The sequence below is a fragment of the Nomascus leucogenys genome, chromosome 13, assembly GCF_006542625.1.
Source record: "Nomascus leucogenys isolate Asia chromosome 13, Asia_NLE_v1, whole genome shotgun sequence".
NCBI lineage: Eukaryota > Metazoa > Chordata > Mammalia > Primates > Hylobatidae > Nomascus > Nomascus leucogenys.
The window spans coordinates 28,080,688-28,104,745 of record NC_044393.1 but is presented as its reverse complement, the minus strand read 5'-3'; the positions used below and the strand labels follow the sequence as shown (position 1 = coordinate 28,104,745).

The window sequence follows — 24,058 nt, the reverse complement described above, 5'->3', positions numbered from 1 at the left end:
GGGCGCGGGTGCGGAGGGAGGGAGAGGTGGGAAGTAGCAAGGAGAAATGGGTTAGGAAAACTCATCTTTTCTTTAAGGCAGTTTGCATTATAATTGCACCTAGATGTTAATTCTTAGCATGAGCAAACAATGAGTCAAATGTTTTGTTAGGCAGAATTTTTTCTTTTTTTTTTTTTTTTGAGACGGAGTCTCGCTCTGTCACCCAGGCTGGAGTGCAGTGGCGCGATCTTGGCTCACTGCAAGCTCCGCCTCCCGGGTTCACGCCATTCTCCTGCCTCAGCCTCTCCGAGTAGCTGGGACTACAGGCGCCCGCCACCACGCCCGGCTAATTTTTTGTATTTTTTTTAGTAGAGACGGGGTTTCACCGTGGTCTCGATCTCCTGACCTCGTGATCCGCCCGCCTCAGCCTCCCAAAGTGCTGGGATTACAAGCGTGAGCCACCGCGCCCGGCCAGGCAGAATTTTTTCAATACAGTTGCATGATAGCTTTATTTTGACTTTTAACTTTGAAGCCCTGTGATAAAAATGGTACGCTTTGTCAAAATATTGCTGGTTTCATCAGTTTTCCCAAGAGCCAGTTTTGGTTTTTTGTTATTCAAGTCATTCTCTTCTAGAACCCCCTTGTGTCACCTCATTGCCGGTGTTTTCATCTCTAACTGCTCACTAGGCTCATTGTGCCCTGTCCTCAGTTGTCAGTGAGGCTTTGTATGATTTGAGAGTTTCATCCTTACTTCCCAGACTTTCTCCTGCAGGTTGGTGCCACCAGCGTTAAATACATTGCTGCATAGTGCCAAGGGGATCCTAGATTACAAGCCCCTCAAGGGAGGGGATTGTACCTCATTCATCCTTGTACCCTTGACTGTGTCTAAACAGTGTTGGGCAAGGTGATAAGGACACAGTCTTTTGAGACAGACACAGTTTCAGTTCTGAGCTCAGCCCCTTACTGTGTGATTCTGAGCGGGTTACTTCACCTTTCTGACCAGACCTGTTTTCTCGCCTGTAGAATGGGGCCAGTGAAGCCCCCTCAGTTACTGTGGAACATATTTGTGAAAATCCCTCAGTACATTGTTTTGCACATAGTAAGTACTAAATAAACATTGGCTAGAATCTATTTCATTTCAAATGGATGAATGAAAGGTTGAGTTACCGAATCCTAGAAAAGGTTTGTGGTCCTGTGGATCAGGCAGGTTTCCTGGAGATATCTGGCACATAAAGCCAGGAAATACTAGGCCTCAGCAAAGCAACCAGGGTTAACAGTCTCTTCCATTGATGGTAAGCTGACTGTAAGCTGGCCTTGCTTTTATGTGCCTTACCCTATTTCATCCTCATGAACCTTCCAAATAGGTTTTAGTATCCCCATCCTCCCACCGAGGAAGCAGAGGCTCAGAGACACGAAGTAGTCCATCCAGACTCGCACATTCGCAGGAGATGGAGCTCAGACTTGACACATGTTGGTGCGACTCCCACGTACTAACCCTTGTCTGCACTAGCCCTGCTCTAATCAGCTCTCGGGGCTCTGGAAGCCATTCTGTGAGGCTTACTTTAGGCTAGGACATTGGCCTAGTCAGTAGGAAGCAGCTGTGGGTCCCCTGAGCTAGAGTGTTACCCTGAGGTAGCTGGAATTGGTACAGTGGGCAAGCTTCTGCCCAGTTCCTAAGTGGAAAATAGGAAAGGGAGGTAAGGATTAGGAGTATTGAAACTGCAGCTAGTATTTCAGATGGCTGGAAACGCTGGCTGTTTGAAAAATGGGCCAGGGGCTATCTCCATTCAGTAATTTCCATGCCATTGCATCCCCAGGTGAAGGAATATGTCTCCAAAAAGGCCCTATCAGAGGAAGCCCCTGCTCGGAAGCTGCTGGACAGAGGTGGAGAGGGGCTGCTGAGCTCCCAGCACCAGTGGCAGTTTAACCTGCTGACCCATGTGGAATCTCTTCAGGATGAAGTTACGCACAGGATGGACTCCATTGAGAAGGAGTTGGATGGTAGGGCTCCTTCCTTGGCCCCCTGTGCATTGCATGCACTCCGAGCACCCCAAGACGAGCTGCTTTCTGAGCCCCCTAATCTGAGTTTACAGGGACCGCTGTACTCTTTGCTTCTCTTCTTTTCAGCCTCTCCCCACCTCCATTCTCCCCTCAGGATGGATGAGCCTTACTTTTAGTATTTATCAGGCGCAAGATCTGCATGATGTTGGGTCCTGCCTCACTTGTCTGATCCCTTCTGTAAAGTTGAGTACGCAGAGAGAGGGCAACTGGCAGTCCTGCTTGCAGGAAATGTGTGATCTAAGCCAATCTTTACAAACAAGTTCTGTGAGAAATTAAAATTTTGACTTGAGTTTTAGGATATCTGAGGATTTAATCTGAAAAACCTCTTATTCCAATCTTTGATAAAATCTAAAATGAAGCTTTCTCCTCGTAAGCCAGTAGAGATTTGAGAATTTGGCTGAGTCATTTGTATGGCCCCAGGTATTCCTTCCAGATATTGGTGGTTATGGACAGGCCTGGAGGATCAAACCTGTGATGATGAACACGATCAAGTTCAGTCTGTCTACAGGAAGTTGATGGTTTTGGTTGATGAAATATTCCCTAATTATTTGTTTTCATGTTAAAAATGGAGCCCAGTTAAGAAAGAAATGTTGTTTGAGGATTCTGGGTACAGTCTGGCTATGGTTTTTTACTGTAACTGGGAATATAAAACATACATGAAATAACTCAGGAGAAAATGCCATCTGTTGTACAAGTGAGGCCATGAGGTGTGGCCGGGACACATGTGGCTGATGTCATGCCAGGGGAGGAGAGTGCTAACAGGAGGGCTTCCTAAAACTCCTGAGACTGAAGTTGAGCTTTAAGCAGAGTGATGGTGTTTCCTACTGGAGAGGACTCAGGGTGGATGATCTGGCTAGACTGGAAAAAGGGTTGCCCTGTTGGAGGACAGTGAGAGAGACAGCAAGACCTAGGCTGGGTGTGGTGGCTCACACCTATAATCCCAGTACTTTGGGAGGTCAAGGTGGGAGGATTGCTTGAGGCCAGCCTGGGCATCACAGTCTCTACAAAAAAATAAAAAACTAGCCAGGTGTAGTAGGGGTGTAGTCCCAGCTACTTGGAAGGCTGAGGCGGGAGGACTGCTTGAGCCCAGGAGTTGGAGGCTGCAGTGAGCTGTGATTACACCACTGTACTCCAGCCTGTGTAACACAGACCCTGTCTCTAAAAAAATAAACTAAAAAAAAGGAATTGTAACTGATGCCACTGTCTGTGAAAAACATATTATTAGAGAGCTGAAGGAGGATATAATGCTAGACAAAAAAGTGTAGCTCTCGAGAGAATGGGAGTAGGAGTGGCTCTGAGTCCCTGAAAAGAGGATTAGCACCATGGAAACAGGTTGGATGTTCGGTTGTTGCCACAGGGACCTTCCCTCAGGGGAGAATTTAAAGTCTACTCACATCTTACCTCCTTAATCCTCTCTTCAGCCAGGTTCGACCTCTCTAGCCCTGCCGAATAGGCAGTGTGGCAAGGATGGTAGGCCTGAACCCCCTTCTTTGGCCTCACAGATGACCTCTTGTGTGTCTTGCTAATTCAGAGCCACATATTCTGTACATTTCTAAGACTCTAGGCCCTGAGAGAGATACCAAGAAAGCATTAAAATAAATGATAAAGCTTAAAGATTTTATTTAGGTAAACAGACTTTTGCATAGTATTTAAGATTAATCAGAATCCCTTTTTAGGGAATCAACTCTTTATTTAAACACCAAGATAAACTAAGCTTTCATAACCAAGTTTTAAAATAGGAATTTGGATGTAACATTCCTTTTTTAAAAAGCTGGCCTGCTTCGCTGGGTGTGGTGGTGCACACGTATAATCCTAGCTGAGGCAGGAGAATCTAGGAGGCGGAGGTTGCAGTGAGCCGAGATCATATCACTGCACTCCAGACTGAGCAACAGAGTGAGACTCAGTCTAAAAAATAAAAAATTTTAAAAAATTTAAAAGCTGACCTGGCGTGGTGGCTCACACTTGTAATCCCAGTGCTTTGGGAGGCCAAGGCAAGAGGATCACTTGAGGCCAGGAGTTCAAGGTTACAGTGAGCTATGATCGTGTCACCGTACTCCAGCCTGGGTGACAGAGCAAGACCCCATTTCTTTAAAAAAAAAAAGCCTAGTAAGCTATTATATGAAATATATATATATATATATATATATATATATATATGCCATTGTTTTACAATTGGCCATTATTTAATTATTTATGTAGTTATGTGAATAGTACTTTATTTATTTATTTATTTATTTTTGAGACAGAGTCTCGGTCTGTTGCCCAGGCTGGAGTGCAGTGGCACGATCTCGGCTCACCACAACTTCCACCTTCTGGCTTCAAGCGATTCTCCTGCCTCAGCCTCCCGAATAGCTGGGATTATAGGCATGCGCCGCCATGCCTGGCTAATTTTTGTATTTTTAGTAGAGACGGGGTTACACTATGTTGGCCAGGCTTGTCTCGAAGTCCTGACCTTGTGATCCGCCTGCCTTGGCCTCCCAAAGTGCTGGGATTATAGGTGTGAGCCACTGTGCCCGGCCTTAACAGTACTTTAAAACTAAAAGACAAAGGATATTTAATGACCATGAAAAGTAAAAAAGTCTTTTGGCATTAGAGATATTATTTTCTTAAATAAAAAATGTTGCCTTGGTGAGCAGTGGTCTCTATACACATAATCTTAGTGTATTTGAATAGAAATATTTGCTCTGTAACCTTCTGTCTTGCTAGCAACCACTATACTAGTTGGAAGCTGTTCTGCATCTTTAAAAGAGACACTTGGGATGGTGCAGCACATGGTGTGGAGAGGGTGGCCTGCTGGATGCTGGGGTCCAGAGGAGATGCTGTTGACTTCCCACAGTCCTGGCTTTGTTCTTCAGCCTAGCAGACCTAGACAGACAGCTTCCATCCCAGGAACTCCACACATTCCTGTTAAACAAGCTCAGGCACTACTGAGTGGCTTAGACTCTTCCAGTCTGAGCGTTGGTGCGCTTTCACACTGTGCATGCCTCCTGGGCCACTGTAGTATCGGGATGTCTTTGGTGAGCCTGGAACTAGATCCAAGGTAGTTAGGGTGACCTTAAGGGGGGCCTCTCAGCAACTGTAGGATCATCTTGCAAAAGATTGACTGACTCTCTTTGCTGTTGGAATGACCCATCCAGTCCTGACTGCCTTTTCTCCATTTATTTATTTTTATTTTATTTTATTTTTTTAAGACGGAGTCTTGCTCTTTCTCGCCCAGGCTGGAGTACAGTGGCACGATCTCGGCTTACTGAAGCCTCTGCCTCCCCGGTTTAAGCGATTCTTCCTTCCTCAGCCTCCCAAGTAGCAGGCAGATGCCTGCCACCACACCTGGCTAATTTTGTATTTTTAATAGAGATGAGGTTTCACCATGTTGGCCAGGCTGGTCTTGAATTCCTGACCTCAGGTGATCCACCTCCCTCGACTTCCCAAAGTGTTGGGATTACAGGCATGCGCACCCGGCCTCTCCATTTATTCTTGTGCCTGTTTGCTGAACAGTCCCCTGTCTCCTTCTAGTTTTTTTTAAAGACTTAGTGGTGTTTTGAAACTGGTCACTATGCAGTTTTCTTGCTTAGCAGGCCACTAGTTCCTCTCATGTGACTGATCTTTTACTCATGGTTTTCAAGCTTAAGTCTGAGGAGGTGGTCTTATTTTTCTTATTTCCAAGTCCTTGTACTTGCTGGAATTAGGAAGAGAGAAGGTTCCTCCTTCTTGGAACCCCCAAATACCAACAAGAAATATGATGCAGGAGGATAAGCTACATAGGGCCCAGAGCAATGGGTAGGGCACTTTGCTGGACCACACATTCCTTCTCTCACTGTGTTAGTTGCAGGCTTGCCACGTTTCAGACACAGGTGAGTGTTAGGGATATAGTGGCAAGCAAGGCAGACTCAGCCTTTGCCCTCATGGAACTTGATCTAGTGGGAGAGACATATATTAATCAAATCATCCCATTATCTGTAATGACAAACCATAGTAAATGCTCAAAGGAGAACATGTGATACTATAGCACCTGTAACGCAAGGACCAGATTCAGGGTATAGGGTTGGGGAAGGCTTCCCTAAAGAATAGCTCACAGGAAACAGAAGATTTAGAAAGGTGGAGAGGAAGGTAGGGCTGAATCTGAGGACAGGAGAGGATTGTGCAGTAGGTTGCAGGCTGCTTGATGAAGAGGTACTGGGTGGGCCTTCCTTTTGCTGCACTCCAGGGTCCAGAAGGTGCTCAGTATGGGTTGGTGCATGAACTAGAAAGGCTACAGGCAGGCTGGGATAGCACAGGGGCTACTTGCAGGGGGTGGTTCTTGTCAAAGGTGCAGGGTTCCCAGATGGTCTCTCCCCAAATGCCAGAGCTTTAGGGGGTAGCTTAGGGAAGAACAAACATCTTTCTGTAGAGAAATACTTGTTCTCACAAGCAAGACAGCTTTCTAGATATTCAATCAATGATGATAACGTTAATTAATACCTGAAATCTTACAATAAATATTTAAAGGGGCCGGGCATGGTGGTTCATGCCTGTAATCCTAGCACTTTCAAAGTGGCCAAGGCAGGTGGATCACCTGAGGTCAGGAGTTCGAGGCCAGCCTGGCCAACATGACGAAACCCCGTCTCTACTAAAAATACAAAAATTAGCCAGGCGTGGTGGCGTGTGCCTGTAATACCATCTACTCAGGAGGCTGAGGCAGGAGAATTGCCTGTACCCGGGAGGTGGAGGTTGCAGTGAGTCAAGATCATGCCATTGTACTCCAGCCCAGGCAACAAGAGCGAAACTCTGTCTCAAAAGAAAAAAAAGGCCAGGCCCAGTGGCTCATGCCTGTAATCCTAGCACTTTGGGAGGCCAAGGCAGGTGGATTACCTGAGGTCAGGAGTTTGAGACCAAAATACAAAAATTCGCCGGGCATTGTGGCACATGCCTGTAATCCCAGCTGCTTGGGAGGCTGAGGCAGGAGAATCGCTTGAACCCGGGAGGCAGAGATTGCAGTGAGCTGAGATCGTGCCACTGCACTCCAGCCTGGGCGACACAGTGAGACTCCATCTCAAAAATAAATAAATAAATAAATAAATAAATAAATAAATAAATAAATAAAGGGAGAAAATAATATCAGAGTATTCTGTGCCACTGATGATTATGTATCAATCAGGAATTAATACGAAGCAAATCAGAGTTTATGATATACAAATAGACCTTTTCAAGACCCTATAGATTTGCATTTTTCTTGACAGGATGCTAAAACACCAGGCTCTCTGATTTTCAACATGGGAAAGCTTTTTTATTTTATTTATTTTATTTTATTTTATTTTATTTTATTTTATTTTTTGAGATGGAGTCTCGCTTTGTCGCCAGGCTGGAGTGCAGTGGCACGATCTTGGCTCACTGCAACCTCCGCCTCCCGGGTTCAAGCAATTCTCCTGCCTCAGCCTCCTGAGTATCTGGGACTGCAGGTGCGCACCACCATGCCTGGCTAATTTTTGTATTTTTAGTGGAGATGGGGTTTCACCATGTTGGCCAGGATGGTCTTGATCTCTTGACCTTGTGATCTGCCCACCTCGACCTCCCAAAGTGTTGGGATTATAGGCATGTGCCACCGCGCCCGGCCGGGAAAGCTTTTTAAAGAGTGAGTGGTAACACTCAGAAAGGTGCTTCCTTCCAAGACTTCTAGACTCTGGTAACAGTAGCATCTGGCAATGTGTGGCTGTTTAACCAAAACTGAATAAAATTTAAAATTCAGTTCCTCAGTTGCACTAGCCATGTTTCCAGCGCTCAATAGCTGCATATGGCTAGTGGCTACTGTATTGGATGACACAGACTTGGACCATTTCCATCATCGCAGAAAGTTCTTTTGGACTGTGCTGCTCTAAAGCATTTGTATTTTGTCCTGGGAGTAACACTTTGTAAAGCAGGTGTTGACACAGTGTTAGCTGAAATGGCCCTTCCTCCCTTGTCCCATGTCTGATGGAATAAGGTGCTGAAATGCTTGCTGATGTTCTTGCAAATCCAGTGTTGGGAGCTCACTAGGTCTCATCTCTCTCTTCTGCCGACAGTGTTGGAGAGCTGGCTGGACTACACTGGGGAACTGGAGCCCCCTGAGCCGCTGGCCAGGCTTCCGCAGCTCAAGCATTGTATCAAGCAGCTGCTGATGGACCTGGGCAAGGTGCAGCAGATCGCCCTCTGCTGCTCAACATGAAACTGGGCACCCAAAACTCATGGGGGCACAATCCTGGGGCACCTGCAGGAGGAGCTTCGCATATTTAAATAAATAAACCTAGCATGCTGAATGCACGTGACACCGACTGACTTCAGGGATCTGGGCCAGGAGTGTGGTGGACATTGGACAAAGAGGCCATTTTGGCTGCGGGAGGACACTCTGATCTCGAAGCCTACCATAAAGGTAGCAAATAGACTCTTGGGATTCCCCTCTTCTGTGCACATCGTTGAATGAAGAGAGTCTTTTTGCACAAACTTCACTTGAAATCGTGCCACTGATGATAAATGGAATGAGAGCCAAAAAAGTTTAGTTGGAAACAGTTGTAAATTCAATTTGCAGTTTATTTAATTGACTTTCCTGTCAGGTTGGGGCACATGCCAACTCCTTGGTTTCTTCCTGGCATGGTGTTTGGGCAGCAGGCATCATTTTCCTTTTCTAGCTTCATAGGAATGTTGTGAGCTCACCATGCTGTGGAGGTTGGGAAGGAGCAGAGTCTTGGCTGCCCTGCTTTCTCCTTAGGACTCTTCACTTTTCTCACCACATCTCTTGCATGACTTCATGGTACCGGGGACAAGTTTGTATGCTTTCACCCCAGAGCTGGCTGGGTTATGGCTTTTGTAGCAGAGCCCATACAGCCTATGGAAGAACTAGAATCTCACAGTAATAAGAATCTAGGAGGAATTCCAAACCGAAGCAGGCAGGGTCTGGAACCCAAAGGACAGCATTTTCTACCCACTTCTTAATATTGACAGCTTCCCCGTTCTATTTAATGTCCAAAAATGTTTCCCAAAATTTGAAACTCTTTCACTGTAAAGATTTGTTACAAAGAATGTGGTTTGGGGAATTACCTTATTTTATATTGTTGTAAACAAACTTCAAATTCTACATGTGCCGCTTTTCTCCTTCCTGAAGGGTATGTTCAATAGTCAGCATTTTCAGAATTGTTTTGTTACTATACTTTAACATTTTACATTTCCTGTTTGTATTATTTTGTGAGATCAAGGTGATTATGCTGCTTAAGGTCCAGGTACAACCTATTTGTACCTTTTGAGACAATATTTGTGTTACTTTTGCAGGTTACGGTTCCACATGTAATTGCTATATTTTGTTTTGTTTTTCCTTACTAGGCAAAGTTAAAATGTTCCATGCTTTGAGGAGTGACCCATTTCACTACTTTGTTTTCTTATCGCTAAAGGCAAAAATCAAAGCACAGTTGTCCATTAACACTTATAAGTTAATTATGGGTTTATGAGTCTGTAATGTTATATGCTGCAAACATTTACTGTGTAAACGTGAAGTAGCCAATAATATCTCAATAGTAGTAACAGTATCTTTAGCAACCTTTGGAATAGTTAAGCACAGGTCATTGTGGACATGAATTCAGGCCTCTGTACTAAAATCTATTTCAGGGAATGTTCTGTCTAGTGATTTGCTCACCATTTGATATATAATGAATTATAGGACAAGTATAAGCTGATCTGCTATAGCTGATCCATCAGAGAGAATACACGTGGCTATAACATCTATAACAAAACTGACGATTCCTCTACAAGAGGCTGTTTCTCACAGCTAACATTGGTGTTTCTGGCGTGGGAAGAAATGCACAGGCGTGCATGGCATGCACGTTCTGACACTGCATCGTAAGAGTTCTGTCATGCAGTCTGAAAAGGGAAGAAACAGGATGGCTTTCTGTAGCCACAACTGTGAGGTGTGATGATTGTTGTATTATTAGATTACTGATTTTTCTCTTCTGAAAATACATTTGAGTTTTAATCACATCTGTGGAAGCTGTAACTTTTAAGGTAGTCAATTTCATGTCTTGTTCAACGATGTAAGCAGAAACTGAATTGCCCTAATTTTGCCAACTGGCCATTATTGGGTTTATTGTTTAAGTTTTTGGTAAAGGAAGTAATCCCGTTTCATTCATTGTTGACTTTTGTTCTTAGGGAAGCAGAGAAGACTCCCCAAGTTCTTATAACCTCAGTGTGCTTCCCTAATTTAAAGCCATGTTGAGGGGCTCCATTCCCAATTCCTGGGTCAAGGTGAATTAACCCTATGTTGGGGCACTGGAAACCGTTATTTGCAAACATTGCTGTTACCATTTAGAAATATGTGCACTATCAGCCGGGTGCGGTGGCTCACGCCTGTAATCCCAGCACTTTGGGAGGCCGAGGCAGGTGGATCACCTGAAGTCAGGAGTTCGAGACCAGCCTGGCCAACAGGGTGAAACCCCGTCTCTACTAAAAATACAAAAATTAGCTGGGCGCGTGGTGGCAGACGCCTGTAATCTCAGCTACTTGGGAGGCTGAAGCAGAAGTGCTGGAACCTGGGAGGCGGAGGTTGAAGCGAGCCGAGATTGTGCTATTGCACTCCAGCTCGGGCGACAACTGCAAGACTCCGTCTCAAAAAAATAAAAATAAGAAAAAAGAAAGAAATATGTGCACTACCTAAGTTTTGTCTTTTTAGAAAAACTATCCACCTATAAAAAATTACCTTGACAAAAATAGTTCCGGTTTGACTCATCATTTTGTTTCTTTAAGTGGTAAGTGTATGCAAGGTGGATCCTTGATGAGCCAACATTGCACTGTGGATACTTATCTATGTTTACGCGCTATTAGAACAGAAGGCGCTGTATATAGAAATGTTGCTTTGAAGCAATATTTGCAAAACGCGCTAACTTCTGTATCTGTATTTGGAAAAAATAAAACAGGTTCTTGTTGCTATGTTTCAGTTACATATTGTTAACAGTCATGCATCATATAACGTTTCTGTCAACCATGGACCCCATACACAGGGTGGTCCCATAAGATTATAATGGAGCTGAAAAATTCCCATCGCCTAGTGATGTCCTGATGGTCCTACTGCATAGGCCTAGACTAATGCGTGGATTTGTCTTAGTGTTTAACAAAAATCTAAAAAGTAAAATATATTAAAAAAATTAAACTAGAAAAAAACTCATAGAATAAGGATATAAAGAAAATATATTTGTATAGTTGTACCATGTGTGTAAACACAAAGTGTTATTACAGAAGTCAAAGTTAAAATTTAAAAGCTTACAAAGTATAAAAGTTGGTCAGGCAAGGTGCCTCAGATCTGTAATCCTAGCACTTAGGAAGGCTGAGGCTGGAGACCCTGTCTCTAAATGAAAGGCTGGGTGCCGTCACTCACGCTTGTAACCCCAGCACATTGGGAGGCCAAGGCAGCCAGATCACCAGGAGTTCAAGACCAGCCTGGCCAACATGGCAAAACCCCATCTCTACTAAGAATACAAAAATTAGCATGGTGGCGCATGCCTGTAGTCCCAGCTACTTGGGAGGCTGAGGCAGGAGAATCGCTTGAACCCAGGAGGAGGAGGTTGCAGTGAGCCGAGATCGTACCACTGCACTCCAGCCTGGACAACAGAGTGAAACTCTGTCTCAACAAAACAAAAAACAAAAACAAAAAGTTATGGTGAACTAAGGCTAATTTATTATTGAAGAAAGAAAATTAAAAAAATAAGTTTAGTAGTTCATGGCCAGCCTGGGCAACATGGTGAAACCCCATCTCTACAAAAATTAGCCAGGCATGGTGGCATGCACCTGTATTCCTAGCTACTTGGGAGGCTGAGGCAGGAGGATCACCTAGGCCTGGGAACCAGAAGTTGCAGTGAACCTAGATTGTGCCACTGTACTCCAGCCTGGGCAACAAAGTGAGATCCTGTCTCAAAAAAAAAAAAAAATTAGTCTATGTGTTCAGTGTTTATATAAATGCTGGAGTAGCGTACAGTAACATCCTAGATCTTCACATTCACTCACCACTTACCCAGCCAGAACAATGTCCAGTCCTACAAAATCTTTTTTACCTTGATATACATATATGTATATATGTGTGTATATATGTATATATGTGTATATATGTATATATATGTATGTGTATATATGTATATGTGTGTGTGTGTGTATATGTTTTTTTTTTTTGAGATGGAGCCTCACCCTGTTGCCTAGGCTGGTGTGCAATGGCACGATCTCAGCTCACTGCAACATTCGCCTCCCAGGTTCAAACAATTCTCCTCCATCAGCCTCCTGAGTAGCTAGGATTACAGGTGCCCGCAACCAAGCCCAGCTAATTTTTGTATTTTTAGTAGAGATGGGGTTTCACCATGATGGCCAGGCTGGTCTCAAACTCCTGACCTCATGATCCACTCACCTCGGCCTCCCAAAGTGCTGGGATTACAGGTGTGAGCCACCGCGCCCGGCCTATTCTGTATTTTTACTTAACCGTTTCCATGTATAGATACACAAATACTTACCATTGTTACAACTGCCTATAGTATTCAGTACAGTAACATGCTGTGCGGGCTGTAGCCTAGGAGCAGTAGGCTGTATCACAAAGCCTAGGTGTGTGTAGGCTATACCATCTAGTTTGCGTAAGTGCACTCTGTGAGGCTCACACAATAAAACTGTCTAAGGGCTCATCTTTCAGAACGTATCCCCATTAAGAGATGCATGACTGTATAAAGTTCTTCACCATTCTTTTTTTTTTTTGAGACGGAGTTTCACTCTTGTTGCCCAGGCTGGAGTGCAATGGCGTGATCACTGCTCACTGCAACCTCCGCCTCCCGGTTTCAAGCGATTCTCCTGCCCCAGCCTCCCAAGTAGCTGGGATATTACAGACGTGCGCCACCATGCCTGGCTAATTTTGTATTTTTAGTAGAGACAGTTTCACCATGTTGGTCAGGCTGGTCTCAAACTCCTGACCTTAAGTGATCCGCCCGCCTTGGCCTCCCAAAGTACTGAGATTACAGGCATGTGCCACTACACCCAGATAATTTTGTATTTTTAGTAGAGATGGGGGTTTCACTATGTTGGTCAAGCTGGTCTCGAACTGCTGACCTCAAGTGATCCACCGCCTCTGCCTCCCACAGTGCTGAGATTACAGGCGTGAGCCACTGCGCTTGTCCTTCTTCACCTAATCTTCTTTAAACATTCCCTTTTAAAGAAGGCTGTTCTTAACTTCTAAACAACTATCTTTTTCCAGTGAGGCAGGTGCAAACTCTGCCAAGAAATCCCAAGAATGCAAAAATACTTGTCAATTTGTCTGTCTTTAATATTCAAAAGCAAAATGCCCCTCACCAACTTCCAGCCCAGTCTCACTCATGCTTTGTGGTGTGAACTGCAGGCTGATTTTGATTGTTGAGAGCAGTGCAAGGAAGACAAGTCTGGCCTTCCTTATATTAACAAATGGCACACACTGCAATAGGACCTATCTGGGACCAATCCAAGCTGTCCATGGACCCTAACTAGCTCCTTCCTGGTTGGGCAGAAGCCTCTGGAAACAGAGTAGGTTTAAGATTTCAGAACAGGTCCTCATTATTTGCCAAATTCTTTCTTCCCTTTGTAAACGATTATGCTAGTTTAAAAAACCAAAACGGAGCCAGCCGGAGAGACATTAAAATGAGTAGCTTCAGTAATGTAAATAATCCATTACTTCAACTAGTTCTGCTTAATTCCTACCACAGGCCTAAAATTTGGCAAGGAAGTTGAGCAAGCCCGGCGGCATAAGCCAGAGCTCACAACAACTAGCCTATCTCTGTGAAGGTGTGCAGTAAACACTTCACATTAAAATGGCCCAGTAACTTGGACATTTTGGGAAGCCTGTACCCAAAGGGCAGGTGCAAGTGGGTGCCCATATTGGTACAGAGGTAGCCAGTTAAGTGAGCATTTAATAGAGCCAGCTATTTTGCGTGTAAGAAACCCAAGTGGGTCCTTGGGAGCCCAGGTGAAAAACTTCCCATATGTGGTACAGGGATAACCTAGGTTCGGTCAACATCTAAAGATCCCACTATAGCCAACGAAGGCCTTATTGTTATGGACTCCCAACTTCGTTTCGCCACCAGCCAGAAAAGCGGTAGGAAATAGGCTTGGTAAAATAAACCCAATAAAGAACGAATGAAAGAGACACACCAGACCACAGGCGCTGCCAAAACTCATTTTTCATTAACACGGGGTGGGGTCCCAGGCTCAGGCCCCCAGACCCGATCATGGCCCCAGTCCGCACAGAGCGCCCGGCCCTGGCCGCCCGCAGCTCCACCGCTCAGCCAGTGATGCGCACATCCGTGCGGCGGCGGATCCGCCGGGCCCGAGCCGCCTCGGGCAGGATGGCGAGCAGCTGCTCTTGCACCAGCATCTCCACGATCTGCTCCTTGGTGCGGATGTCAGGCCGCAACCACTGGCGGGACAGCTCCCGCAGCTGCCGGAAAGCCTCCCGGGGACCCGCCGCATCCTGGTAGCGGAACTGCCGGAAACGCTGGCGGAACGTCTCGGGACCGAGTCTAGAGCCGGCGGGGCCTGGTGTAGAGCGCGCTTCAGCTTCGGCCTGAGGCGCTGCGCTCACGGGTGCGGGCCTGAGGGGCAGCTCCAGGGCCGCGGAGGCCGCAGCTCGGGGCGTAGGGATGGCTTCAGGGACCGCGGCGTTGGGGCTGGAAGGCTCAGGGGCAGGCGGTGAGGCCTCTGGCAGCGAGGAGCCCACACAGTTACGCTCAGGGTCTGAGCTCGAACCGGCTCCTTCCGGTTTCTCCGGTGGCACCGCCGCGGGACTCCCAGTGGCCGCCAAGATCGAATCCACAGCCGCCATAACTCCAGCTCCGGGCGTCACTCTTTGTCCGGTAGCTGTGGGCTCAGCACTGCGTCTGCGCGGGGGCGGGGTAAGCAGGGAGACGCTTCCGGTTAAAGGGCAGAGCTCGCGTCACCCTTGAGGGAGGCGGACTCGGGACTGGCCGAGAGTGCGCGGAGCTTACCTGCACCAGCGAAGCGCCTGCGGCAGCCGGAAGCGAAAGTCTCTGGCTTCTCTGCGTCCAGGTCGGCGCGCGAGCCCCCGGAAGCCGCTTGCGGTCTCCCGGAAGCGGCGCCCCCTAGCGTTCTCTAGTCGCATGAGGCGGCTGCTGCCCTCGCGGTGCGGGAGGGCGAGCTGCGCGTGGCCTGGGCTCCTTCCGAATGGTGGCGCCTCTGAGCGCCAGTTCGAGGAGGAGTCGGAGGAGGAGCCTGAATGTTTCGAGGCAGACTTCAAGTCCCGGACCTTATCCGTGCGCCGCTTCGGTTTGCAGGTGACCTTTGCGTGCGGGCGCCACTCCTGATTGACCCTGATGAGCTGTAGCTCTGATGGCCCCTCCTTCGGGAATGATTAGGGTGACGGCTGGCCGGGGCTCGTTCGAGTGGCGCCCGGCCGGTGACCCAAACAGGGGAGCGGGACGGCGGCCGTTCTCTCGGGAGGGGCCCATCTGGAGAAAGTCCTCTCGCTTGGTCAAACTAGGAGGGCGATAGCACCCGCCTTACTGCGACGATGACAAACTACAGCACACCGTCTGGCGCGAAGGAAATGCTCGAGAACCCTTTGCTATTGTTATTTTTCGCGTGTCCTCCGAAACCAAGGGAAATGCGGCTCTGGGTTCTGTTAACTTCAGCATTTAATAAGTGAACTGTAAATGCATTGCCCCTTATGGTGGCCGCTGGCCGCCCGAGTTGACTGAGCTCTTGCAACGTAGCTAGTTGATAACCCTCGAAATATAGCGAATTGAAATGTGCTGTATTGTAAAATACGGGACTTAGTACGAAAAAACTGATGTAAAATATCTGAATACTTTTTAATACTGATTACATGTTGGAATATAATATTTTGCATATATTGGGTCAAATAAAAATGTTATTAATTTCATCTGTGTTTTTACTTTTTAAATGCAGCTACTAAAAACATTTAAATTGCATGTGCAGTTTACATTATATTTCTGTTGAGCAGCCTTGGGTTAGAGTGTTGGAGTGAGGCTGCCTTGGTGGAATCTCCTTTGATGATACCCAGCTCAGAGTTGTTAGGAGGATTAAATAAGTTAAGCCCTTGGAGAGAAAGGGCTTTTAAGAAGTTTGCTCTTGTTTTTATTAGGTAAACTGCTTGCTATCTCTGAGCTACTGTTTTCTTATCAGTAAAATGTGGATGTAATAGAACTTACCTCTCAGAGGTAATTGAGAATTCAGTGAGATGATGTAGGTAAAAGCACGTGGCCCTGACAGCCCTCGGCCAGGTGGTTTTCTGTTTGATAGCTGACTCACAAATAGTTTGTTTTTGTTTTTGTTTTTTTTGAGACTGCATTCTCCGCCTACCGGGTTCAAGCGATTCTCCTGCCTCCGCCTCCCGAGTAGCTGGGATTACAGGCGCCCACTACCACACCGGGCTAATATTTTATATTTTTGGTAGAGATGGGGGGTTTCACCATGTTGGCCAGACTGGTCTCGAACTCTTGACCTCAGGTGATCCGCCTGCCTCAGCCTCCAAAAGTGCTGGGATTACAGGCGTGAGCCACCACGCCGGGCCACAAATAGGTTTTATATCCTCATTTTACAGAAGGGGAAACTGAGGCCCTGAAACGACAGGGGCCTCGTATGAAAGGTTTTGTATGACTTTGCAGTCCTTTTGAGCCCTGTGCAGGACGGAGGAGCAGGTTTAACAACCAGTAACATGCCATTAGCCCTGATATAAAACTTAGCCCTACCATAGGATGTTTCCTTTGGATGGGTAGAAGTGGACCCTCATGAAATCATTTCCATAGCCTGAAAACCTTGAAAGTCATTGCAATGGGCCTTTAATGTTTTTTAGTTGCTGACATGTAAAAATTCGGAGATTTCACATGCAAATCTGGATTTCTAGTTTTTCTTGAATAAATGGAAGCGCTGGCCACACTGGACCCAAATTCCTGCCAGGCAACAATCAGCTGACACTGAGTAGAGACGACTTCCTTTAGACAAGATACTCTGTCCCATTTGGTCTCAATCTCAACCATTCCCTGTGGTTCTCTGAAATAGAATGTTGTTTGCATTTGCCGTTGCTCTCAGATTGTTGCTTTATTTAGAGTTGATATTTTTCTCTCTTTTTTTTTAGAGGTGAGAAAGCAGGGTCCTAGTGTTTGTTATGCCTACTGGCTTCAAACTTTGACTTCTATCTGGCCCCTTAGTAGTTGGGTTTGCTGCCCAGAGTGACCAACAGTGCTATTCCCTGTGTGGTAACGGGTACTCAGTTTCCAGGCCTAAGGGAGCACACTAAACCCTTCTGTGGAGGCAAGAGGTGATAGAAGTCTTCACTGGGGAGGAGACTTCAAGCTGAGACTCAAGAAGAAAATGGGTGGGGCTCAGGGACATTCCAGGTAGAAGGTACTGCCTGTACAAAGGCACACAGTGAGTAGGAGCAAAACTGTGGAAACTGCAGGCTATATGGGAAAGTGGTTGGGATCTGGAGAAGGAGTGAGAGATGAGGTTGGAACACTGGTGGAGGTTGAATCATAAATGTCTTAGAATTCCCTGTTTAAAATTTAGTTCTTCTTGTGAAAGGGAATGAACTTTTGTGGCACCTGGAATCATGAGATGTTATGTTAGATCTCTAGTCTATTTCTTCCATCCCTATTGAAATCATGAATTATTAGAGATGGAAGGAGGGACCTGAGAGATCTATTAGAATCATTGAATGTTAGACTGGAAGGGCCCTTAGAAATTGAATTTAAAAATCCAGCCCTTTATGGGCCGGTAAGCCTGCTTTAAAGTGATTCAGCAGTAAATAATAAATAATGTGGAGGGAATAAATGAAACAAGGAGTTTCATTTATTGGCCGGGCACCGTGGCTCATGCCTATAATCCCAGCACTTTGGGAGGCTTAGGCAGGCGGATCACCTGAGCTTATGAGTTCAAGACCAGCCTGGGCAACAAGATGAAACCCTGTCTCTACTAAAAATACAAAAAATTAGCTGGGCTCGGTGGCTCATGCCTGTAATCTCAGCACTTTGGAAGGCTTGAAAGATTGGCAATATGTACACTCTACTTTTGTATATGCTTGAAAATGTCCATGATAAAAGTTAAAACATTCAGATTCCCAGAGTCTGAAAAAAAATATATAATGCCTCTTCTTCTAAAAGGGATGCAGTTACCTACTTTCATGTAATTTACATATATCCTTGAACCCTCCCAGAAGTCCCAGATCAAGCTTAAAATATACATTTATATTTCATTCTTTTGAATTTTGCAGATTGAGAAACCAAGATGTCAGAAGATGAAGGATTGGTCCAAAATAAGAAAGCTAGTAAGTGATTCCATGAGGACAGAAATCTTTTGACTTTTAGTCCAAACTCTTATCTTATTATGCCTCTTTATCCCTAGATTGGGAGTTCACTTGGGAAGGGATCATAACTCATTCATCTCATATCACTTAGCTTCCAACACAAGGCCTGACTTCTAGCCAGCCTCAGTGTTGGTTAAAGGAAAGAGGACAAATGTGGATTGCGGACCATCCCTGAGAAGGCAGAGCTCTCATGAGTCCCAGACTCTTTCAGAGACCTCAGTGCCTTTTGATGGCACTTGGTTGTTGAGGGTTGTGGAAAAGAAGCTTGGATACTTCTTTTCTTTTTTATCAGAGCCATCACACTGGAGAATACGTCTTTTAAAAAGCTTTTTATTGGCCAAGCACGGTGGCTCACGCCTGTAATGCCAGCACTTTGGGAGGCCGAGGCAGGCGGATCACGAGTTCAGGAGTTTGAGACCAGCCTGGCCAATATAGTGAAATCCCATGTCTACTAAAAATACAAAAAAATTAGCTGGGCGTGGTGGCAGGTACCTGTAATCCCAGCTACTTGGGAGGCTGAGGCAGGAGAATCACTTGAACCTGGGAGGCAGAGGTTGCAGCGAGCTGAGATCGTGCCACTGCACTCCAGCCTGGGCGACAGTGTGAGACTCCATCTCAAAAAAATAAGTTTTTTATTTGGAAATTGTAGATTCATAGAAGGTTGCAAAAATAGTTCAGAGAGGTTTCATGTACCCTTCACTCAGTTTTCCCTAATGGTAACATCTTGCATAACTATAGTACAATATCAAAACCAGGAAATTGACATTGGTACAATCTACAGACTTTATTCACATTTTCCCAGTTTTACATACCTACATTTGTGTGTGTATGTGTGTGTGAAGGTCTATGCAATTTTATCATGTGTGGATTAATGCAGCTACTACCACAATATCTAGAACTGTCTGGTCACCACAAAGATCCCTCGTGCTATCTCTTTATAATGGCATCCATTCATCTTCCCTTCCCCTATCCCTAACCACAGGCAACCACTAATCTATTCTCCATGTCTATAACTGTGTTATTTAAAAAATGTTATATACTTGGAATCATATAGTGTGTAATCATTTGGGCTTGGGTCTTTCCACTTGGCACAATTCCCAAGTGGTTGCTTGTATCAATAGTTTGTCCTTTTTATTGCTGAGTACTAATCCATGGTATAGATGTACCATGGTATATTTAACCATCCATTGAAGGACATTTGGGTTATTTCCACCTTTGAGCTGTTACAAATAGAACTGCTATGAGTTGTTTTATGACATGGCCTTGGGTAATCATTTATCTTTCTGAGCCTGGAAATAGTAACTACCACACAGGATGGCTCTGAATAGTCGAGGAGGAGAAATATATGTAAGGGAACTAGTGCAGGGTTTGGCACAGAGTATATACTTAGTCACTTTTTTAAAACAATGATGGTTATGAAGAGATAATACTTCCTTGAATTTGTAAGTTCTAGTATGTATTTTTAAAAGTCACAGGCATTGATATTATTATTAGTATATTAGTCTGTTCTCATGCTGCTAATAAAGACATACCCAAGACTGGGTAATTTATAAAGGAAAGATGTTTAATGAACTCACAGCTCCACGTGGCTAGGGAGGCCTCACAATCGTGGTGGAAGACAAGGAGGAGCAAATCACATCTTACATGGATGGCAGCAGGCAGACAGAATGAGAAAGTGAAAGGGGTTTCCCCTTATAAAACCGTCAGATCTCGTGAGACTTATTCACTACCACGAGAACAGTATGGGGGAACTGCCCCCATGATTGAATTATCTTCCACTGAGTCCTTCCCACAGCACATGGGAATTATGAGAGCTACAATTCAAGATGAGATTTGGGTGCGGATACAGCCAAACCATATCAATTAGTCATTCTTGAACATCTGTGTATGTGTGATACTTTATTTACAGATGAGAAATTAAGGTCTAGAGAGATTAATTAACTTGCCCAGGTTCAGCCAGTCCATGGCAAGATTGGGATTCAAACCCATGTTTAACATAGGCAGTAGGAACCATGGAAGGACTTAAAGCAGGGGAAGGATGTGATCAGATTTGTGTTTTAGGAGACTCAGTCTGGATGCACTGTAAAGAATATTGCTTTATTGCTGAACAGTTAGATTATTTCTGATTTTTCATGAAAATAATGTGATAATCATATAGTGCTTTAAGCTTTTTCTGATTTTGAATTATAAGCATCTATTGCTATCAAATCTATTTGGTTTCTGAGTTTGAAAAGGAAGCATTCTGATAGCAAGAGCTTGGATGGTAAGGGATACCAGTACTTCCTTAAGCTGTAATCCCAAAAGAGGACTGACTGAAATGTTTTGCTACATATTGCCACCTTTCTTTCTATAGACATGTGTTTGATTCATAGAACCTTAGGACAACCCCTTTACTTCACAGATGGGCAAAATAAAGTTCAGAAAGTAGAAGTACTAGCCACGGTAGAATCCAGGGCCCAGCAATGAATGAGAGTTTTAGTTGCTCTACATCCTCATCAGCACTTAGTATTTCATTTGATAGAGTCTGTCATCCAAGCTCAGTGTCATTAGTTATTCAGAAAATTCAGTGCAGTGTTGCAGTCCTAGCTCACTGCAGCGTCAAACTCCTGGGTTCAAACTATTCTGCCTCAGCTTCATGAGTAGCTGGGACTATAGGCGCGTACCACCATGCCCCACTAATTGTTTTTTTGTTTGTTTGTTTTGTAGATACAGGGTCTCACTATGCTGCCCAGGCTGGCCTCAAACTGCTGGGCCCAAATAATCCTCCTGCCTTAGCCACCTAAAGTGCTGGGATTACAGGCATGAGCCACCATGCCTGGCCCTACCTCTCACTTTCTCTGTCTCTATACTGCCATACTCCTCTTCTCTTCCTTTCTCTTCCTTTCTCTTCCCTTCTCTTCCCTTCTCTTCCCTTCTCTTCCCTTCTCTTCCCTTCTCTTCCTCTCCTCTCCTCTCCTCTCCTCTCCTCTCCTCTCCTCTCCTCTCCTCTCCTCCCCTCCCCTCCCCTCCCCTCCCCGCTCCTCTCTTCTCCCCTCCCCTCCCCTCCCCTCCCCGCTCCTCTCTTCTCCCGTCCCCTCCCCCCCTCCCCTCCCCTCCCCTTTTTCTTTCATCTTGCTCTGTCACCACCACCCCCCCTTTTTCTTTCCTCTCGCTCTGTCACCCAGCTGGAGTGTGGTGGCGTGATCTTGGCTCACTGCAACCTCTGCCTCCCAGGTTCAAGCTATTCTCTTGCCTAGCCTCTCGAGTAGCTGGGATTACAGACGCCTGCCACCACACCCGGTTAATTTTTTGTGTTTTTAGTAGAGACAGATTTTCACCATGTTAGCCAGGCTTGTCTCAAACTCCTGACTTCAGGTGATCCACCTGCCTCAGCCTCCCAAAGTGCTGGGATGACAGGCGTGAACCACCACGCCCGGCCTCTTGGCTCTTTTTAAATCATTCGTTCCCAATTCCTTCATTTGTTTTTGCAGTCCTATCTTCTGTTCTCAGCAAGGCTAGCTTTCTTTTTGATGTTTCTGGAATGATCTTCCCTTCTGAGATGGTTATTTTTAAAATCCCTTCTTTCCTGAGTTCTGCCAGTGTCCTCTCCTCTGGCTGTCTCAGTGTCTTTTCTTCGAACTGTTACATCTTTGCTTTGATCTCTTGTTTTAAAATTCATTAAGCCCTTTGACTTCTTTGTTGTTCATGATTATCATCTGTTTCATGTTAGCTTTTTTCTTTTTCTTTTTTTTTTTTTTTTTGGTGATTGTCTTTCATCTGCCATTTGTTTTTCCTGTTCCCTGCCTCCCTCTCCTGCTTTTTTCAGTAATATATTTGTGTAAGTCTGTTGCTATTTCTTTTTTTTACTATAACTCCCCTTTAGATGAAGTGAGTTCTTCTGGACCAGCTGCTTGTGGGATTGTGTGTGGAGAAAGGTCTAGAGTAGAATTCCAGGCTGGCAGGAATTCTCTTGGCTTCATAGTGAAGCTCCTTCTGACAGGGTTTTGTGTGAGTATGTGAATTGGTTTAGCCCTTTCCTCTTCCGATCAGTTGGAGCTTGGCAGCTGTAGGGCTATAAAAATGGAACATTTGTGTGTTTCCCTGGTCACCCCACTCCCCTACTTCTCCTTGGTCCCAGTGGGACCAGAGAGGCTCCCAGAGCCAGCCTGTCCATCTCCATCCCAATGTTCTACTGAAGGTGTTGTGAGTTGTGCCCTCAAGGTGTAGCCCACTTTTTTGGAGAACTTCGAGTTTTGACAGCTCTCCCTGAGGCCTGCAGCCATAGCGTTCTCTATTGGCATTAACCTGGATCTTCTCAGCACCCCTCATTGCCGCACAGGCTGATGTGATAGCTTGCTACTCTCGGCACCGTCACCCGTCACCCTCTGGCCACTGGAGTGCTTAACCCAGAAAGGCTGGGAAGTTAATGCCTCCAGGAGCAGCTCTCAAGTCGACAATTCTGAGGCATGCTCCCTGCAATCTTTTTTTTTTTTTTTTTGAGACAGAGTCTCGCTCTGTCGCCCAGGCTGGAGTGCAGTGGCACGATCTCGGCTCACTGCAAGCTCTGCCTCCTGGGTTCACGCCATTCTCTTGCCTCAGCCTCCCGAGTAGCTGGGACTACAGGCGCCCACCACCACGCCCGGCTAATTTTTTTTGTATTTTTAGTAGAGATGGGGTTTCACCGTGTTATCCAGGGTGGTCTTGATCTCCTGACCTTGTGATCCGCCTGTCTTGGACTCCCAAAGTGCTGGGATTACAGGTGTGAGTCACCACGCCCAGCCCCCTGCAGTCTTACTAAGGTCCCCAGGACATTGGAGCCCCACTGGCCCACAGGGGTGACATGTTCATGCACCTCTGTCAAAAAACAAATTTATAGAAGATCCTGTGATTATTCTCCTTAGCTATGTTAACATAATTAATTATGTTTATATAATTAACCATCTTTGCACTCCCAAATTGATATGTTATTTTTACAGGTACTGCTGAATTCTATTTGCTTATATTTTAAGATTTTAAAAACAATATTTATAAATGAGATGAATCTGTAGCTTTCTCTTTTTGTGCAACCTCTATTAGGTTTTAGTGTCAGTGTTCTCACTTCATTACAATAATTTGGTAGTTTTCCTTCTTTTTAGGCTCTGGAACGGTTGAAGAAACATTGAGGTTATTTGGAGTTGCCTATGAAACCTTTAGTCCCAGCTGTAGTCCCAGCTACTTGGGAGGCTGAGGCAGGAGAATTGCTTGAACCTGGGAGGCAGAGGTTGCAATGAATCGAGATCATGGCACTGCTTTTTTCTTTTTAGGTGGTGGTGGTGGTGAGAGACCTCTTTTACAGCTTCTCTACTTCTATGACAATTAATCTATTTAGGCTGGGCGTGGTGGCTCACATCTGTAATCCCAGCACTTTGAGAGGCTGAAGTGGGAGGACTGCTTGAGCCCAGGAGTTCAAGACCAGCCTGGGCGATGTAGTGAGACCAGATCTCTACAAATTAAAAAATTACTCAGTCATGGTGGTGCACACTTGTGGTCCCACCTACTTGGAGGCTGAGGTGAGAGGATCACCTGAGTCTGGGGAGGTAGAGGCTGCAGTGAGCTGTGATCATGCCACTGCACACTGGCCTAGGGCATAGAGTGAGACCTTGTCTCCAAATTAAAAAAAAAAAAAAAAAAAGGGAAGAAAATCAGAAAATTAGTCTGCTTAAATGGTTT

At 45.4% G+C, this 24,058-nt stretch overlaps 3 protein-coding genes across 4 annotated transcripts in view; 2 read left to right on the top strand and 1 right to left on the bottom strand.

Moving 5' to 3' along the window:
* The window catches only part of PHF20 (PHD finger protein 20), a 177,071-nt gene extending 166,109 nt beyond the window's left edge, over positions 1–10,962 (top strand). Inside the window, exons 17-18 of the mRNA XM_030826717.1 lie at positions 1,797–1,980; positions 8,076–10,962. Of these exons, the coding sequence (XP_030682577.1) occupies positions 1,797–1,980; positions 8,076–8,218 (327 nt within the window). The 3' untranslated portion in view covers positions 8,219–10,962. The remainder of the gene's footprint in view (positions 1–1,796; positions 1,981–8,075) is intronic.
* Positions 10,963–14,190: 3,228 nt separating this feature from the next.
* On the bottom strand, positions 14,191–15,206 carry SCAND1 (SCAN domain containing 1). The gene is made up of 2 exons (XM_003273591.4): positions 15,015–15,206; positions 14,191–14,906 (listed from the first exon to the last, which is right to left on the bottom strand). The coding sequence occupies exons 1-2, from the start codon at positions 15,146–15,148 to the stop codon at positions 14,312–14,314; spliced, it is 729 nt and encodes a 242-aa protein (XP_003273639.1). The 5' UTR covers positions 15,149–15,206; the 3' UTR covers positions 14,191–14,311.
* CNBD2 (cyclic nucleotide binding domain containing 2) overlaps positions 14,953–24,058 on the top strand; it is a 75,968-nt gene continuing 66,862 nt past the window's right edge. The window contains exons 1-2 of one of the 2 annotated variants that reach the window (XM_030826716.1): positions 14,953–15,320; positions 18,278–18,331. In XM_030826716.1, the coding sequence (XP_030682576.1) occupies positions 15,147–15,320; positions 18,278–18,331 (228 nt within the window). In that variant the 5' untranslated portion in view covers positions 14,953–15,146. The remainder of the gene's footprint in view (positions 15,321–18,277; positions 18,332–24,058) is intronic. The other variant, XM_012511971.2, reaches the window with a different exon arrangement.

What these genes read in the sequence shown, in the direction of transcription:
- SCAND1 (XM_003273591.4), bottom strand. Translation starts at nt 15,148, where the DNA reads ATGCGACTAGAGAACGCTAGGGGGCGCCGCTTCCGGGAGACCGCAAGC. An exon ending in CAGGCGCTTCGCTGGTGCAG is followed by an intron (nt 14,907 to 15,014) that starts GTAAGCTCCGCG and finishes GCCCCCGCGCAG; the next exon opens with ACGCAGTGCTGAGCCCACAG.